The sequence below is a fragment of the Pseudophryne corroboree genome, chromosome 6 (genome assembly GCF_028390025.1).
Source record: "Pseudophryne corroboree isolate aPseCor3 chromosome 6, aPseCor3.hap2, whole genome shotgun sequence".
Taxonomy (NCBI): Eukaryota; Metazoa; Chordata; class Amphibia; order Anura; family Myobatrachidae; genus Pseudophryne; species Pseudophryne corroboree.
The window spans coordinates 512,120,562-512,139,886 of record NC_086449.1 but is presented as its reverse complement, the minus strand read 5'-3'; the positions used below and the strand labels follow the sequence as shown (position 1 = coordinate 512,139,886).

General features: G+C 42.2%; 1 protein-coding gene across 1 annotated transcript in view; it reads left to right on the top strand.

The window, feature by feature from the left end:
• Window positions 1-19,325, top strand: part of TRHDE (thyrotropin releasing hormone degrading enzyme) — a 992,175-nt gene that overhangs the window by 510,704 nt on the left and 462,146 nt on the right. The window contains exon 5 of the mRNA XM_063927453.1: window positions 3,766-3,879. Coding sequence (XP_063783523.1) covers window positions 3,766-3,879 — 114 coding nt within the window. The remainder of the gene's footprint in view (window positions 1-3,765; window positions 3,880-19,325) is intronic.

Sequence of the window (19,325 nt, the reverse complement as noted above, 5' to 3'; positions counted from 1 at the left end):
ATTTCATGTCAGGCATTGCAGGGTTAAAAGTTCTATTTGTATCGGTTTATAAAAAAAACTAGTACAAAACTAACAGAATCATTAACATTAGCCACACATTCTAATATCTTAAAGGTTTTTAAAACAAATTCAAGTGCATATTTTCCAAATCCCTTATTGCAGGTTGTAATGGGCTTCTGTAAATATTTTAAATTGTAGTTTTTAAGAGATTTCACCACCTTCACATAATGTAGTCTTCACTCCATACAGACTCCCCCTACCCCCAAATCCAGGGCAGGATTAAGGGCCTCATGTGTCTGGGGCTGAAAATGTTCAAGGGCTTATTATGAGATGCAGAGGGGGGAAGTGGGGGGGGGTTACCAGTACTGTGTAGGTGTGACCAGTGGCATGTAGACTCTGTACACTATCAGCCCCAATGTCTCCCTAAATATGTAAAAGCATACAAATTGCATAATTGTGTGTAAAAAATAGAAATACAATTTTAATGCTTATGAATTATGACCAACCATGTAGCCAGCTTGTGGCTTGTTATCCTCATGCTGTCATTTTGATGGGCCTGTTTTTATGTGGAGGCCTGGATCTGTAGAACCCTCTGCTCTATTGTTAATCTGGCCCTGCCCATATCCATAATTTAACTGGTTTTCAGTTCTCAGTACAAGGGTGTATAATTAGCTTTTTAGATAATGCACAGTAAAAGGATTAGATGCATTTGCATTCATGCAAGAAACACAAATTATTCTTGACTTGATTTTAGCATTTGAAACACAAACAATACAAAGTAATGTTTGTTTTGGTTTTATTTATCTGCTTCTCTTAATTGTTTCTACAGAAATCGTTTATTAAGATGTACATGGTAGTTTTGTGGTACAGAAGTTTAGTATTTTGGTTGTTACAACAGTTTACAGAAGATTTTATTTACAATATTTGCCTTCATATAGAGTATTTAAGTGTTTATATTACCTGCCCTAACAGGTAAGTATTTCAAATGAGTATGCCTGCAGAAATAAACTATTCTTAATTTAAAAGCAAAACTAAATAATAAATAGGGATAAAAGCAAATAGACTTTCAGAATAAGCTTAGCTGAAACAATTTACACACAGTTTCCTAGCATATCCTTTAAAATTGGAAAAACTTCTGTTAGATCTAAGCAACATCCATGTCAGCTCCTATTAACTATATGACAAAATTTAGAGAGTGCCTAGCATGTTTCAGTTGAGCCAGATCAAAACATATGCTTATATTCTGCTATTTGATACTTCCCATCAAATACTGTATATCAGTCACTTTTTATGTGTAGATTCAGAATGCATCCTAGCCTACCAGATTTAACAGTATATGCCATCGTTTAAGAAAGTCATTGCCCTTTATAGTCACACATAAAATTGTAACAAATGTTAAAACATTTCTAAAAGTTTATATGGACAAAAATGTAGCTCTACGTGGATATAAATTGCCTATTAAGATGTAAATGTGACTTCATTACCATATGCCATTCCCCGTGGATTTCAGTCAATGGTTCTCTAACTTTTTTCCAATTATTGTATTTGTGTTTGAGATATGGAAGAGTATAAGTCCAAAAAACTGATTTATTGCAGCACCAGAGTGTGCTGGCCAAGTTTCATGTACATGTCAAACTTTGTTTTGGCTGAAATAAGCTTGACATTAACCCATCCTGAAAAACTCAAAGAGCAGATTTATGTTGCTCAGTTATGCTTTCTCTCTAACCTCTATTAATAATTGATAAATATCAGTCTTGTGTATGCACACAATGTTCCACTTTTGACAGTATGAAAGATCTTTAAAACTTTGTAAAAGTAATTTTGTGACATAGCTTATTCTTGTTCATTTTATGTAGTGCACTTAACAGTATCTAGTTAAGCACAAATGTTATTAAAGAGGGTTGCTAGAGGGACAAAATGCTTTCTTTTTAGTAGGTAAAAACTATAATCATAGGCTTCCAAACCAGAAAAAAAGATGCATTACTGTGCAATCAGCATGTCTTCTACCTTTTAGTGTAGCCAGGATGCTTAAAAAAGAACCATTGCAAGTGATTATCACATTTTTATATATTAAACAGCACTTAGGTATTTGTAAATATAGTTTATAGAACTTGAAAATGTCTGATAATTCTTTTTATTTATTGTTTACATATTCATTTACAGATACATTGACCATTTATTCTTTTTATGTGAGTGTTTGCACATTTTATTAACTTACATCAACTGTTGAGATTTATGCACCTTGTAATCTATAGTGATAAGAACGAACTTCAAGGAAGGAAACTAAATTGTTTCACATGGAAAAAATTATATGAGCAATCCCATTCCTTTACCACATTAAAATAGTGTTGTTCCAAAAAATGAAATATTCTTTGCATGTGGATGTGACAAAGATGCCACAAAATAATTTTTATGATTGATGTTCTATATTTACAATATACAACTGACCCCTGTATCCAGAAATTTCACTAAAACGAATGCTGGGTACATACTTGTACAATTGCTGGGCCAATAACCCGTTTTTGTTAACTGTATAGAAGAGTGTACATACTAAGCCATTTCTTACTCAGTGAGTATGGGGGTCATATGGGGTCAACTTGGGTATATACTTCTCATTTTATTGGGAGCAATTAAACCAAGAGATTGGTAATTTGTGTGCCCAGTTTGAATATGAATTTCCCAAATGATTTATACCAATACAAATCTCAAGAAGATGTATACATAAATACCAAAACTGATAAGTGAGTGTCCATCAAGAGTTTAACCATCCATGGATCTGCAATCACTGTGTAAAATTAATCATCTCAGTATATAACCAAATGTTTGGATGCATCATAAAAAATATAAATGAAAACAGAATTTAGTGTAGTAGAAGCAAAAGATGATCAACTTCGACCAAAAGCTGGATGATGTCAACACTGTACCGTGTAGGTGCACATCATTGTGAAGCAGAGCTTGTAAATCCACTATGTGTGAAAATTTTCTAAGTGGTCATCAAGTGTTCCTTTTGTAGTTTGTTAATTTTGCATTCAAAAGTGTATAATTAAACATAAAATTTGTAAAATATGTAACACAAAATGCGCCACCTATGTGTGTTCTTTTGCTGTTTTTTTTTTTTTTTTCTTCTAAACAGAAAAAAATATTACTACTTCAGGTATTTATATTTACTCAATGGATATTTCATGGAATTCAGAAATAAAAAAAAATTAAATATTTATCCAAGGTCTTGTGATTACTCTGGGGCAATTAGTTCTATGAATAGTATATACGCATACATTCTATTATATTAATGTTTATATAGTACATGGATACATGTGCATAGCTTTGTATTTGTTCTAGTTCAATGGACCTAAACTGTTGTTTTATTTAGTCCTATATATAATGGCAATGAGAGGGCATTCACAAACATATAGTACCTGCTAGCAGTTGAGGTCAGTAGTGTTAATTTATAATGCAAATGATACAATACTGACTTAATATTCATAAACAAACAAACAAACAAACAAACAAACAGAAATGTGTAAGAATGCAGCCATTGTAGCGGCTCAATATGTTTATTCTCAGTTTACACAATGTATAGTTTTGTAATAGTCAATAAATTCAAATTTGATTTAATTATTTATTTATATCCCTCCAATTATTAATTTATAAAAGGTCAGTTTTCATTATTAATTGTGCCCTACATGAATGTGATACAGCAGCACAGACACAGCAGCTGAAAAGTTCTTGCAATCTGTAACTCACAAAGCAAATTTTATCTTACAGTGGTTTGGAGATCTAGTAACACCAGTATGGTGGGAAGATGTATGGCTAAAGGAAGGCCTGGCTCACTATTTTGAATTTGTTGGAACAGACTACCTCTATCCAGGATGGAACATGGTAAGAGCTTTGAAATGTACAAGTAATCACAGTACCTCATCTAAGGAAGGATGTACTCACTGGCATATCTAAAATGGTTGCAGTGTGTGCAGTGCATATGGGCTCCAGTGTCCAGAGGGGGCCTCCACCACACATGCTGCACCCATTTTTTAAATACTTACCTCTCTGGAGTCCCACACCGATGTCAGTAGCACTCTGGAATCACCACGAAAATGGCACAGTGGCCATTTTTACGGTGTTCTTTACATGTGCAGTAGAGAAATCACTCGGTGATCTGCACATGCACAGTAGAGTCTGAACCCTCTAGGGCGCAGACTCTCCAATGCTGCTGGCAGAGAGGAGGGGGCTGGAATCAAGTAGGCCACACATGGGCCTCCTCCTCTGTTAAAGCGCCCCTGGATGTATTACCTGTCACCGCTGTAATGGCAGGTTTCCGGATGTTTTCTGTGCATCACAAATGTACTAATAAAGTTTATCGTGATGACAAAAACAAAACTTTCCAGGATCCTGCAATATTTTTGTGCTGGATATTCTGTCCTTTGCCTGCTGTGGAGAGTGGGAGTATCTCATATGTTCTAAGAGCTTTCACAGCGGCTTCTGTGATAGCCATGGTTTGTTTTATCACCACTTTGGAGTGGCCAGGTTATAATTGGAAGTAGGTTTCTATTATTGCCTTTCCTATTTTTGTTCATGAAAGTGAAGAATGTAATGGTTAACCAAATGTACGTAGATTTATATGTAGATTTAATACATTTATATATAGTAAAAGAATCCACTGATGTTTATTTAAAAGGCCACAAGCAAGAACATTTATATTACAGGCTGAGTTTCCCTTATCCAAAATGCTTGGGACCAGAGGTAATTTGGATATCGGATTTTTCTGTATTTTGGAATGAATGCATACTATAATGAGATATCATGGTGATGTTACCTAAATCTAAGCACAGAGTGCATTTATGTTACATATACACCTTGTACACACAGCCTGAAGGTAGTTTTAGCCAATATTTTTTATAACTTTGTGCATTAAACAAAGTGTGTGTACATTCACACAATTTATTTATGTTTCACATACACCTTATACACACAGCCTGAAGGTCATTTAATACAATATTTTTTAATAACTTTGTGTATAAAACAAAGTTTGTGTACATTGAACCATCAAAAAACAAAGGTTTCACTATCTCACTCTCACTCAAAAAAGTCTGTATTTCGGAATATTCCGTATTTTGGAATATTTGGATATGGGATACTTAACCGGTATGTATATATATATATATATATATATATATATATCTTGAAAAGAGCTGGCACTCACCCTAAATAAATACTGCTCCGGTGCCCTCAGGAACAATAAATATACAGTTAACAGAAGCATGCAGCGGCACTCAGAGACTTGATCCCAGCAGATAACGTGCAAAAAGGGGACTTTAATCCATAACAACAAAGTAAGGTGACCAATGTTTCGGGGCGCTGACGCCCCTTTGTCAAGGTATCACCTTGACAAAGGGGCGTCAGCGCCCCATAACGTTGGTCACCTTACTTTGTTGTTATGGATTAAAGTCCTCTTTTTGCACGTTATCTGCTGGGATCAAGTCTCTGAGTGCCGCTGCATGCTTCTGTTCGCTGTATATATATATATATATATATATATATATATATACACTTATGCAGTATCTGCCACTCTGTATAAAGTGTGAGATATACTTGCCCCGTTGCCCTCCACATTACACAAACTCCATGTGGCGGCACCCAGGATAAAGAAATCAGCAAACACCATTTTTTGTACACCATATTGATGATTCAATGCAAAGGCATTTTCATCATATGTATATATATATATATATATATATATATATATATTTATATATACATATACAGTTTCCAAGTAGGCAGCACACACATTAATACATGAACAGCCTGGTGCTCACAGCCAAAAGCCCAAATATACACGTAGAGTCAGTAGCACTCCAGTAATAATACCGTAGTGCCGCCGGCTCTACATGCATATATATGCATATATATATATATATATATATATAGAGAGAGAGAGAGAGAGAGAGAGAGAGAGGGATTATTATTGTGTTCCCATACTGGAGAAACACTGGGTGTGCACCCCAGACAGAAACATATGTGAGTGGCAATTCTCTATGGATTCTATATATGCATTATATTTTTTACATAAATATAGATGTGTATATATTAGAGATGAGCGGGTTCGGTTTCTCTGAATCCGAACCCGCACGAACGTCATGTTTTTTTCACGGGTCCGAGCAGACTCAGATCCTCCCGCCTTGCTCGGTTAACCCGAGCGCGCCCGAACGTCATCATGACGCTGTCGGATTCTCGCGAGACTCGGATTCTATATAAGGAGCCGCGCGTCGCCGCCATTTTCACACGTGCATTGAGATTGATAGGGAGAGGACGTGGCTGGCGTCCTCTCCATTTAGATTAGGGTTGAGAGAGAGAGAGAGAGATTGACCTGAGGCTGTGATACTGTAGAAGAGAGTGCAGAGTTTAGTGACTGACGACCACAGTGACCACCAGACAGTGCAGTTGTTTGTTTTATTTAATATATCCGTTCTCTGCCTGAAAAAAACGATACACACAGTGACTCAGTCACATACCATATCTGTGTGCACTGCTCAGCCCAGTGTGCTGCATCAATGTATATATATATCTGACTGTGCTCAGCTCACACAGCTTATAATTGTGGGGGAGACTGGGGAGCACTGCAGTGCCAGTTATAGGTTATAGCAGGAGCCAGGAGTACATAATATTATATTAAAATTAAACAGTGCACACTTTTGCTGCAGGAGTGCCACTGCCAGTGTGACTAGTGACCAGTGACCTGACCACCAGTATATATAATATTAGTAGTATACTATCTCTTTATCAACCAGTCTATATTAGCAGCAGACACAGTACAGTGCGGTAGTTCACGGCTGTGGCTACCTCTGTGTCGGCACTCGGCAGCCCGTCCATAATTGTATATACCACCTAACCGTGGTTTTTTTTTCTTTCTTTATACATACATACTAGTTACGAGTATACTATCTCTTTATCAACCAGTCTATATTAGCAGCAGACACAGTACAGTGCGGTAGTTCACGGCTGTGGCTACCTCTGTGTCGGCACTCGGCAGCCCGTCCATAATTGTATATACCACCTAACCGTGGTTTTTCTTTCTTTCTTTATACATACATACTAGTTACGAGTATACTATCTCTTTATCAACCAGTCTATATATTAGCAGCAGACACAGTACAGTGCGGTAGTTCACGGCTGTGGCTACCTCTGTGTCGGCACTCGGCAGCCCGTCCATAATTGTATATACCACCTAACCGTGGTTTTTTTTACTTTCTTTATACATACATACTAGTTACGAGTATACTATCTCTTTATCAACCAGTCTATATTAGCAGCAGACACAGTACAGTACGGTAGTTCACGGCTGTGGCTACCTCTGTGTCGGCACTCGGCAGCCCGTCCATAATTGTATATACCACCTAACCGTGGTTTTTTTTTCTTTCTTTATACATACATACTAGTTACGAGTATACTATCTCTTTATCAACCAGTCTATATTAGCAGCAGACACAGTACAGTGCGGTAGTTCACGGCTGTGGCTACCTCTGTGTCGGCACTCGGCAGCCCGTCCATAATTGTATATACCACCTAACCGTGGTTTTTTTTTCTTTCTTTATACATACATACTAGTTACGAGTATACTATCTCTTTATCAACCAGTCTATATATTAGCAGCAGACACAGTACAGTGCGGTAGTTCACGGCTGTGGCTACCTCTGTGTCGGCACTCGGCAGCCCGTCCATAATTGTATATACCACCTAACCGTGTTTTTTTTTTCTTTCTTTATAGTCATACTAGTTACGAGTATACTATCTCTTTATCAACCAGTCTATATTAGCAGCAGACACAGTACAGTGCGGTAGTTCACGGCTGTGGCTACCTCTGTGTCGGCACTCGGCAGCCCGTCCATAATTGTATATACCACCTAACCGTGGTTTTTCTTTCTTTCTTTATACATACATACTAGTTACGAGTATACTATCTCTTTATCAACCAGTCTATATATTAGCAGCAGACACAGTACAGTGCGGTAGTTCACGGCTGTGGCTACCTCTGTGTCGGCACTCGGCAGCCCGTCCATAATTGTATATACCACCTAACCGTGGTTTTTTTTTCTTTCTTTATACATACATACTAGTTACGAGTATACTATCTCTTTATCAACCAGTCTATATATTAGCAGCAGACACAGTACAGTGCGGTAGTTCACGGCTGTGGCTACCTCTGTGTCGGCACTCGGCAGCCCGTCCATAATTGTATATACCACCTAACCGTGTTTTTTTTTTCTTTCTTTATACATACATACATACTAGTTACGAGTATACTATCTCTTTATCAACCAGTCTATATTAGCAGCAGACACAGTACAGTGCGGTAGTTCACGGCTGTGGCTACCTCTGTGTCGGCACTCGGCAGCCCGTCCATAATTGTATATACCACCTAACCGTGGTTTTTTTTTCTTTCTTTATACATACATACTAGTTACGAGTATACTATCTCTTTATCAACCAGTCTATATATTAGCAGCAGACACAGTACAGTGCGGTAGTTCACGGCTGTGGCTACCTCTGTGTCGGCACTCGGCAGCCCGTCCATAATTGTATATACCACCTAACCGTGGTTTTTTTTTCTTTCTTTATAGTCATACTAGTTACGAGTATACTATCTCTTTATCAACCAGTCTATATTAGCAGCAGACACAGTACAGTGCGGTAGTTCACGGCTGTGGCTACCTCTGTGTCGGCACTCGGCAGCCCGTCCATAATTGTATATACCACCTAACCGTGGTTTTTCTTTCTTTCTTTATACATACATACTAGTTACGAGTATACTATCTCTTTATCAACCAGTCTATATTAGCAGCAGACACAGTACAGTACGGTAGTTCACGGCTGTGGCTACCTCTGTGTCGGCACTCGGCAGCCCGTCCATAATTGTATATACCACCTAACCGTGGTTTTTTTTTCTTTCTTTATACATACATACTAGTTACGAGTATACTATCTCTTTATCAACCAGTCTATATATTAGCAGCAGACACAGTACAGTGCGGTAGTTCACGGCTGTGGCTACCTCTGTGTCGGCACTCGGCAGCCCGTCCATAATTGTATATACCACCTAACCGTGGTTTTTTTTTCTTTCTTTATACATACATACTAGTTACGAGTATACTATCTCTTTATCAACCAGTCTATATTAGCAGCAGACACAGTACAGTGCGGTAGTTCACGGCTGTGGCTACCTCTGTGTCGGCACTCGGCAGCCCGTCCATAATTGTATATACCACCTAACCGTGGTTTTTCTTTCTTTCTTTATACATACATACTAGTTACGAGTATACTATCTCTTTATCAACCAGTCTATATTAGCAGCAGACACAGTACAGTACGGTAGTTCACGGCTGTGGCTACCTCTGTGTCTGCACTCGGCAGGCAGTCCATAATTGTATACTAGTATCCATCTCCATTGTTTACCTGAGGTGCCTTTTAGTTGTGCCTATTAAAATATGGAGAACAAAAATGTTGAGGTTCCAAAATTAGGGAAAGATCAAGATCCACTTCCACCTCGTGCTGAAGCTGCTGCCACTAGTCATGGCCGAGACGATGAAATGCCAGCAACGTCATCTGCCAAGGCCGATGCCCAATGTCATAGTACAGAGCATGTCAAATCCAAAACACCAAATATCAGAAAAAAAGGACTCCAAAACCTAAAATAAAATTGTCGGAGGAGAAGCGTAAACTTGCCAATATGCCATTTACCACACGGAGTGGCAAGGAACGGCTGAGGCCCTGGCCTATGTTCATGGCTAGTGGTTCAGCTTCACATGAGGATGGAAGCACTCAGCCTCTCGCTAGAAAAATGAAAAGACTCAAGCTGGCAAAAGCAGCACAGCAAAGAACTGTGCATTCTTCGAAATCCCAAATCCACAAGGAGAGTCCAATTGTGTCGGTTGCGATGCCTGACCTTCCCAACACTGGACGTGAAGAGCATGCGCCTTCCACCATTTGCACGCCCCCTGCAAGTGCTGGAAGGAGCACCCGCAGTCCAGTTCCTGATAGTCAGATTGAAGATGTCAGTGTTGAAGTACACCAGGATGAGGAGGATATGGGTGTTGCTGGTGCTGGGGAGGAAATTGACCAGGAGGATTCTGATGGTGAGGTGGTTTGTTTAAGTCAGGCACCCGGGGAGACACCTGTTGTCCGTGGGAGGAATATGGCCGTTGACATGCCAGGTGAAAATACCAAAAAAATCAGCTCTTCGGTGTGGAGGTATTTCACCAGAAATGCGGACAACAGGTGTCAAGCCGTGTGTTCCCTTTGTCAAGCTGTAATAAGTAGGGGTAAGGACGTTAACCACCTCGGAACATCCTCCCTTATACGTCACCTGCAGCGCATTCATAATAAGTCAGTGACAAGTTCAAAAACTTTGGGTGACAGCGGAAGCAGTCCACTGACCAGTAAATCCCTTCCTCTTGTAACCAAGCTCACGCAAACCACCCCACCAACTCCCTCAGTGTCAATTTCCTCCTTCCCCAGGAATGCCAATAGTCCTGCAGGCCATGTCACTGGCAATTCTGACAAGTCCTCTCCTGCCTGGGATTCCTCCGATGCATCCTTGCGTGTAACGCCTACTGCTGCTGGCGCTGCTGTTGTTGCCGCTGGGAGTCGATGGTCATCCCAGAGGGGAAGTCGTAAGCCCACTTGTACTACTTCCAGTAAGCAATTGACTGTTCAACAGTCCTTTGCGAGGAAGATGAAATATCACAGCAGTCATCCTACTGCAAAGCGGATAACTGAGGCCTTGACAACTATGTTGGTGTTAGACGTGCGTCCGGTATCCGCCGTTAGTTCACAGGGAACTAGACAATTTATTGAGGCAGTGTGCCCCCGTTACCAAATACCATCTAGGTTCCACTTCTCTAGGCAGGCGATACCGAGAATGTACACGGACGTCAGAAAAAGACTCACCAGTGTCCTAAAAAATGCAGTTGTACCCAATGTCCACTTAACCACGGACATGTGGACAAGTGGAGCAGGGCAGGGTCAGGACTATATGACTGTGACAGCCCACTGGGTAGATGTATGGACTCCCGCCGCAAGAACAGCAGCGGCGGCACCAGCAGCAGCATCTCGCAAACGCCAACTCTTTCCTAGGCAGGCTACGCTTTGTATCACCGCTTTCCAGAATACGCACACAGCTGAAAACCTCTTACGGCAACTGAGGAAGATCATCGCGGAATGGCTTACCCCAATTGGACTCTCCTGTGGATTTGTGGCATCGGACAACGCCAGCAATATTGTGTGTGCATTAAATATGGGCAAATTCCAGCACGTCCCATGTTTTGCACATACCTTGAATTTGGTGGTGCAGAATTTTTAAAAAAACGACAGGGGCGTGCAAGAGATGCTGTCGGTGGCCAGAAGAATTGCGGGACACTTTCGGCGTACAGGCACCACGTACAGAAGACTGGAGCACCACCAAAAACTACTGAACCTGCCCTGCCATCATCTGAAGCAAGAAGTGGTAACGAGGTGGAATTCAACCCTCTATATGCTTCAGAGGTTGGAGGAGCAGCAAAAGGCCATTCAAGCCTATACAATTGAGCATGATATAGTAGGTGGAATGCACCTGTCTCAAGCGCAGTGGAGAATGATTTCAAAGTTGTGCAAGGTTCTGATGCCCTTTGAACTTGCCACACGTGAAGTCAGTTCAGACACTGCCAGCCTGAGTCAGGTCATTCCCCTCATCAGGCTTTTGCAGAAGAAGCTGGAGACATTGAAGGAGGAGCTAACACGGAGCGATTCCGCTAGGCATGTGGGACTTGTGGATGGAGCCCTTAATTCGCTTAACAAGGATTCACGGGTGGTCAATCTGTTGAAATCAGAGCACTACATTTTGGCCACCGTGCTCGATCCTAGATTTAAAGCCTACCTTGGATCTCTCTTTCCGGCAGACACAAGTCTGCTGGGGTTGAAAGACCTGCTGGTGACAAAATTGTCAAGTCAAGCGGAACGCGACCTGTCAACATCTCCTCCTTCACATTCTCCCGCAACTGGGGGTGCGAGGAAAAGGCTCAGAATTCCGAGCCCACCCGCTGGCGGTGATGCAGGGCAGTCTGGAGCGACTGCTGATGCTGACATCTGGTCCGGACTGAAGGACCTGACAACGATTACGGACATGTCGTCTACTGTCACTGCATATGATTCTCTCAACATTGATAGAATGGTGGAGGATTATATGAGTGACCGCATCCAAGTAGGCATGTCACACAGTCCGTACTTATACTGGCAGGAAAAAGAGGCAATTTGGAGGCCCTTGCACAAACTGGCTTTATTCTACCTAAGTTGCCCTCCCACAAGTGTGTACTCCGAAAGAGTGTTTAGTGCCGCCGCTCACCTTGTCAGCAATCGGCGTACGAGGTTACATCCAGAAAATGTGGAGAAGATGATGTTCATTAAAATGAATTATAATCAATTCCTCCGCGGAGACATTGACCAGCAGCAATTGCCTCCACAAAGTACACAGGGAGCTGAGATGGTGGATTCCAGTGGGGACGAATTGATAATCTGTGAGGAGGGGGATGTACACGGTGATATATCAGAGGGTGATGATGAGGTGGACATCTTGCCTCTGTAGAGCCAGTTTGTGCAAGGAGAGATTAATTGCTTCTTTTTTGGGGGGGTCCAAACCAACCCGTCATATCAGTCACAGTCGTGTGGCAGACCCTGTCACTGAAATGATGGGTTGGTTAAAGTGTGCATGTCCTGTTTTGTTTATACAACATAAGGGTGGGTGGGAGGGCCCAAGGACAATTCCATCTTGCACCTCTTTTTTCTTTTCTTTTTCTTTGCATCATGTGCTGATTGGGGAGGGTTTTTTGGAAGGGACATCCTGCGTGACACTGCAGTGCCACTCCTAAATGGGCCCGGTGTTTGTGTTGGCCACTAGGGTCGCTAATCTTACTCACACAGTCAGCTACCTCATTGCGCCTCTTTTTTTCTTTGCGTCATGTGCTGTTTGGGGAGGGTTTTTTGGAAGGGACATCCTGCGTGACACTGCAGTGCCACTCCTAGATGGGCCCGGTGTTTGTGTCGGCCACTAGGGTCGCTAATCTTACTCACACAGCTACCTCATTGCGCCTCTTTTTTTCTTTGCATCATGTGCTGTTTGGGGAGGTTTTTTTGGAAGGGACATCCTGCGTGACACTGCAGTGCCACTCCTAGATGGGCCCGGTGTTTGTGTCGGCCACTAGGGTCGCTAATCTTACTCACACAGCTACCTCATTGCGCCTCTTTTTTTCTTTGCGTCATGTGCTGTTTGGGGAGGGTTTTTTGGAAGGGCCATCCTGCGTGACACTGCAGTGCCACTCCTAGATGGGCCCGGTGTTTGTGTCGGCCACTAGGGTCGCTAATCTTACTCACACAGCTACCTCATTGCGCCTCTTTTTTTCTTTGCGTCATGTGCTGTTTGGGGAGGGTTTTTTGGAAGGGACATCCTGCGTGACACTGCAGTGCCACTCCTAGATGGGCCCGGTGTTTGTGTCGGCCACTAGGGTCGCTTATCTTACTCACACAGCGACCTCGGTGCAAATTTTAGGACTAAAAATAATATTGTGAGGTGTGAGGTATTCAGAATAGACTGAAAATGAGTGTAAATTATGGTTTTTGAGGTTAATAATACTTTGGGATCAAAATGACCCCCAAATTCTATGATTTAAGTTGTTTTTTAGTGTTTTTTGAAAAAAACACCCGAATCCAAAACACACCCGAATCCGACAAAAAAAATTCGGTGAGGTTTTGCCAAAACGCGTTCGAACCCAAAACACGGCCGCGGAACCGAACCCAAAACCAAAACACAAAACCCGAAAAATTTCAGGCGCTCATCTCTAGTATATATATATGTGTGTATGTATATAGTCATATGTGCATGCAGAGGGGATTTCCGAGTACCTGGAAACCCCCCTGCACACCGATATATATCGGCACAGCTGACCAATTTCTAATGGAGGAGCTGGCACTGCAGCTGTGTGTGCCCGGATGGTAGCTTCATAGGGGGAACTGCAGCGCGCATCTCCCGGCTGCCACTTAGACTGGCAGTACCCATGACAGAGCACTGACAGCGATGTGTGCTCACATGTTTAGGGGATCCAGTCGGGGAGGCGGCAGCATGTCTTCATTCTGATGTCCCTCCCACCCGGGGACGAATTGGCCCAGCTGGATTTCCAGGGTACTTCCTTTCTCATTAGTAGCTGCGGTCTGCCAGCACCGCGCCCCGCTGTTATGTAGTGACAGCGCAGCGGCCGCATAAGGCATTAATTTTAGAGGTCAGAGGCGGCGAGGCTTGTAGATAGCAGCTAATTGTGTTTATGTTGAGCAGCAGCAGTGCTGCACTGCAGTCTGCATAGCCACAGCCACACAGCTCTTACCATCCCCACTGGTTGCTCCTATCCCCACAACAGCACAGCAGGAGCATGCTGCGGGACCTCCTACTAATCTATAAAAGCCATGCACGCTGCGTGACCGTGGAAGCAGTGAGCAAGCTGGTAAGCACTCACTGAAAATGGGGGTTATTTTATTGTATACAGTAACTATTGCAACCTTGCAGGTTTTATTCCTCTGTGTTACTTATCAATCCCCTATCAGTCCCTTGTCTCTCCAATATCTCACTCTACCCATCCCTAGTCTCACTCTTTCTCTCTCCCACATCTCTCGCCATGTCTCACTCCCTATCCCCATGTCCCTCACTCCAACATATCTTGTTCTCCCCCACTGCGAATCCCAGCCTACTCTCTTGCACTGCACTACTACTCACATACTTCCCTTATTCTCACTACTAATACTCTCAGATTGCCTCAAAAGGTTGTAGACTGTATGGAGTTCGTGCTCCATGCGATGGCTCTGGTGGGGGGTGATAGGCTAACCAGCCCTATCCACTAACCTCAAAGTACAGTACCACCCTAACCACCTCCCCTGCCTCCAGAACATACCCATAATCCATTTTACCACCTGGTGTCTGGAACATACCCTACCCCCAGGCCCCTTAGACATACAGTACCCCACAGGCCCAGGGACATACACTGCTTGCCCTCCCACTGGCTCCGGGGATGTACACAACACACCATACCACCACCCCCATGGCCATATACTTCCCCATATACTACCTAGTGTTAATTCTAGTACCCTACACCTAATCAATGAGGACATATTTTGAATGACTGCAATGATACATCACCTATATAATTTTGCCCTTAAAAATTTTAATATGCCCTCCTCACCGATTAGGTGGAGGGTAATTTAATGAACACTACCAACCACCCCACCCCCCTGCACTGGAGATATACACTATCACCCCCATCTCTCTCCTCTGTACCCCTATCTCTTCTCCATGACTTTCTTTCTCTCTCTCCCTCATGCCTCAGTCTCTACCCCATGCCTCTCTCTCCCCTGAAACCCTCTTTCTGTCTCTCCCCATGCCTCCCACCTTCTCTCCCCTCCATGCCTCAGCTTCTCTCTTGCTCTGTGTGATATATATATATATATATATATATATATATACGCCAACTATTCACCCGGCACTCACATATGGATGCAAATAAAAGATTGCTGCGGTGCCATCCGTAGGTAAACAAACTACCTTATATAGCACACAGGTCCGGCGGCACTCAAGCAGACTGATACAGGTAGTACTGCAAGAAGACTTGATTTATTCCTTCCTTTTATGGCGTTTCGGGGCTATACTCCGTCGTCAGGGACAAAGTGTTATACACACAACACTTAACAAACTGAGCTTATATAGCTGTACAAACATTTGTTACAAAGCATAATCGTGCTCACCTGGCTCCGGCGCGCGGCGTTCGTCAATCCCGCTCACACACTCCTGTGGACGCTGGAACATGACGTCAGCCGGTAACGCCAGTGCACCGGTCACATGACTCAGGGTCGTTGCTAGGAAACGCTATAAACATAACATGCTTAATGATGGAACTATCGTCCACCCTTAAACCCTACTAAAAACACTAATGACAAAACCCTCTATCTAAACACTTACTTAAAAACCTGTGAAACCACCACAATATCATCTTTACACTATTTAAAGATATATGTAATAACTTAGATCCCACTTGGATCTGACATAGTGCCGTCCTTATTGGCTGCATTGTATTATACATAAGGATATTAACCCTTTACCAAAATCTCTAACACTTGATTATTTATCTATTACATAAGGGCTTGTATACCCAGATATTCGTTAAGTCCTCTGGGGGCTATGGTCTTTAATCTGTGTATCCACCTGCATTCTTTCTGCAGCAGAATTTTACCCCGGTTACCTCCCCTGTGAGATACCGGCACATGATCTATAATGATAGCCCTGATACTAGCGATATTGTGGCGGGCCTGTACACAATGCCTCGCAACCGGTTGGTCGCTATTACCTTTCTCCAAAGCTTGTTTTATTGCACTGCGATGACCCGCCATTCGCTCACGGAATTGTCTCTGGGTCTTGCCCACATAGGCGAGACCGCATGGGCATTTTAGCATATACACAACATGTGTGGTTGTGCATGTCACTCTGTGGTTAATTCGGTATGCCTTACCTGTCTGTGGATGACTAAACATGGAACCCGTAAGTAAAGTGTTGCACGTTGAGCATCCCAAACACCTAAAGCATCCCAATTTGGGTCTTAAAAAATGTGCTTGATTCTGCTTGGTCAAAGGGAAAATATCCTTCTTCACTATCATGTCAGCTATGTTTCTACCTCTCTTATAACTTGGGAGCAAACGGCTATTTTGTAAAGCTGGTAAGTCCCTATCAGAGCTAACAATTGGCCAGAAGGTTTTAGCTTTTTTAGTAGTATGTGGGGTGTCTGTAGTAAATTTATTGACCCAAGGGATCAATGTCCTACTGGTGTCCACTCCCTCAAATTGAGTAACTGCTGGTCCCCTTAGTGCCTGTTCTCTCTGCACTCTAAGTGCTTTAATTTTTGCTCTCTGAAGTTCACCCCTCGGGTATCCTCTTAATACAAATTTCTCAACCATTCGGTCCATTTCCTGTTCACACTCTATTGGATCCGAGGTGATACGTCTAACTCTTAGAAACTTACTGTACTCTCTTGGGAGACTGACCTACCTACCTACTGCCTGTATCATTGAGCTAAGACTTTTATATTTTATTTATTTATGCACTATGTTTTATTTGGTTTATTAAAAAACTTTTTATCACTATACAAGGCAGTAGATTGAAATTGAATGAACAAGTACACCATACAGGACCTGCTTGAGCCATCTGGATATAAGTTTATCCTATATGCTTGATTGAAATATTGATTTGGTACGCATGACATATAGGGGAGGGTACCCCAAGATATTTACAAAGGTATTACACTATATGGCGATGATCTTTGTCTCCTGACATATAGGTGGGGAACAGCCACTGAGAAAAGAGAGACCGATAGGCCTGATTCCAAGACTATATCCGGTACTTACAGTACATTTACGTGTTCTTAAATTGCCATTTATCTGAATTACTACACCATATGGCGCTTGTTCTTCTCGCATACCTCCATATATATATATATATTTGTGTGTGTATAATTTGGAAACCCCCTCTTAAAAATCCTGTGTATGCCACTTATAGTGAGCTCCATAGTGCATATGTATTAGCTGTGGTACTGTTGGTGGTGATTGGCTTGTGGAGACATTGGGTGGCAGCTGGAAATAGTGTCTGGGCAATGTTATGGTGGATTCTAGAAAAAGGCAAGATAGCAGCTGGGTAAGGGTTAGGGTGTTAGCTGGTTAAGGCAATTGGTGGCAGCTGGGTAAGGCAGAGGGTAGATGGTTAGTGGTCATGGTGTTTGTTGGGTAAAGTAAACTCAGGAAGACGGCACACGATAGATACCACTGCAATGGACCTGCAGCCCAAACAGAACAACTTCTCATAAACAGAACTGTACTTGTCACAAAAAACAGATCTACATGCACAGTGAGGAGAGCCCCCTGACAGATCAGCACTGAACCCTTAAATCCCCCCTAAAATAGCAGGCATATGGGGGTCAGAGAACAAATGGGAGAATATTTTTTTTTAATATATGAGATTTTTTGGGTAGCAAACCGAGCCCCCTGACAGATCAGCACTGAGCCCCTAAATCATCCCTAAAAAACAGCGGGCGTATGGAGGACAGAGCACAATTGATAGGGGAGACAATGTTTTTTTTAAATATATGATTTTTGGGGGACGGCAAGCAGAGCCCCCTGACAGATCAGCACTGAGCCCCTAAATCACCCCTAAAAACACAGCAGGAATATGGAGGACAGAGCACAAAGGAGAGAAAAGCACAGTTTTTTTTTTTTTCAATATATGATTTTTTGGGCCAGTGAGCAGAGTCCCCTGACAGATCAGCAAAGCCCTTGAATGACCCCTAAACAGTAGGCCTATTGAGGACAGAGCACATGGGAGGACACAGAGCACAAGCCAGCATGGACACAACCATGTAGTACACTCTCCAATGCCAGAGTGAATATGGCGCCGATGCACGGGGACTTATATAGAATCCAAAACCTGCAAGAATCCAACAGCTGGATGATGACGTTTTGACTCGCTTTCAGATCTGAGGCTGGCAGGAAAATCAGAGCCTTGCTTAGATCCTGGCTCGGCTCTCAATGTTAGGGTGGGTTCAGTTCTCCATGAACTGAACCTGCTCATCTTACTAGTTTCACATTTTATTATGGTGACAGCAAACTACCTGAAATGAAGCAATAAACAAAAGTACAATCTTCTACAACTGTAAAATGGAAATATCCCAGTAGACAATATTGTACAGGTTGAGTATTCCATATCCAAAATGCTTGGGACCAGAAGTATTTTGGATATCGGATTTTTCCATATTTTGGAACAATTGCATACCATAATGAGATATCATGTCAATGGGACCCAAGTCTCAAAGTAATTTTAGCCTATATTTTTAATAACTTTGTGCATTAAACAATGTTTGTGTACAAACACATAATTCATTTATGTTTCATATACGCCTTATACATACAGCCTGAAGGTAATTTAATGCAACATTTTTAATAACTTTGCATATTACACAAAGTTTGTGTACATTGAGCCATCAGAAAACAAAGGTTTCACTATCTCAGTCTCACTCAAAAAAATCTGTATTTCAGAATATTCCGTATTTTGGAATATTTGGATACGGGATACTCAACATGTATTCTGATAGCAGCCAAGAAATGTATCTATTAGTTTACTCAAAAAGTCAAAAGAATTTACTCACTCAGTCAGCACTGGACTTGACCACAGGGGTACTAGGGAAACCTCTTGTCGGTTCTACTGTTTGGGGCCCCCTCCTCTCCTC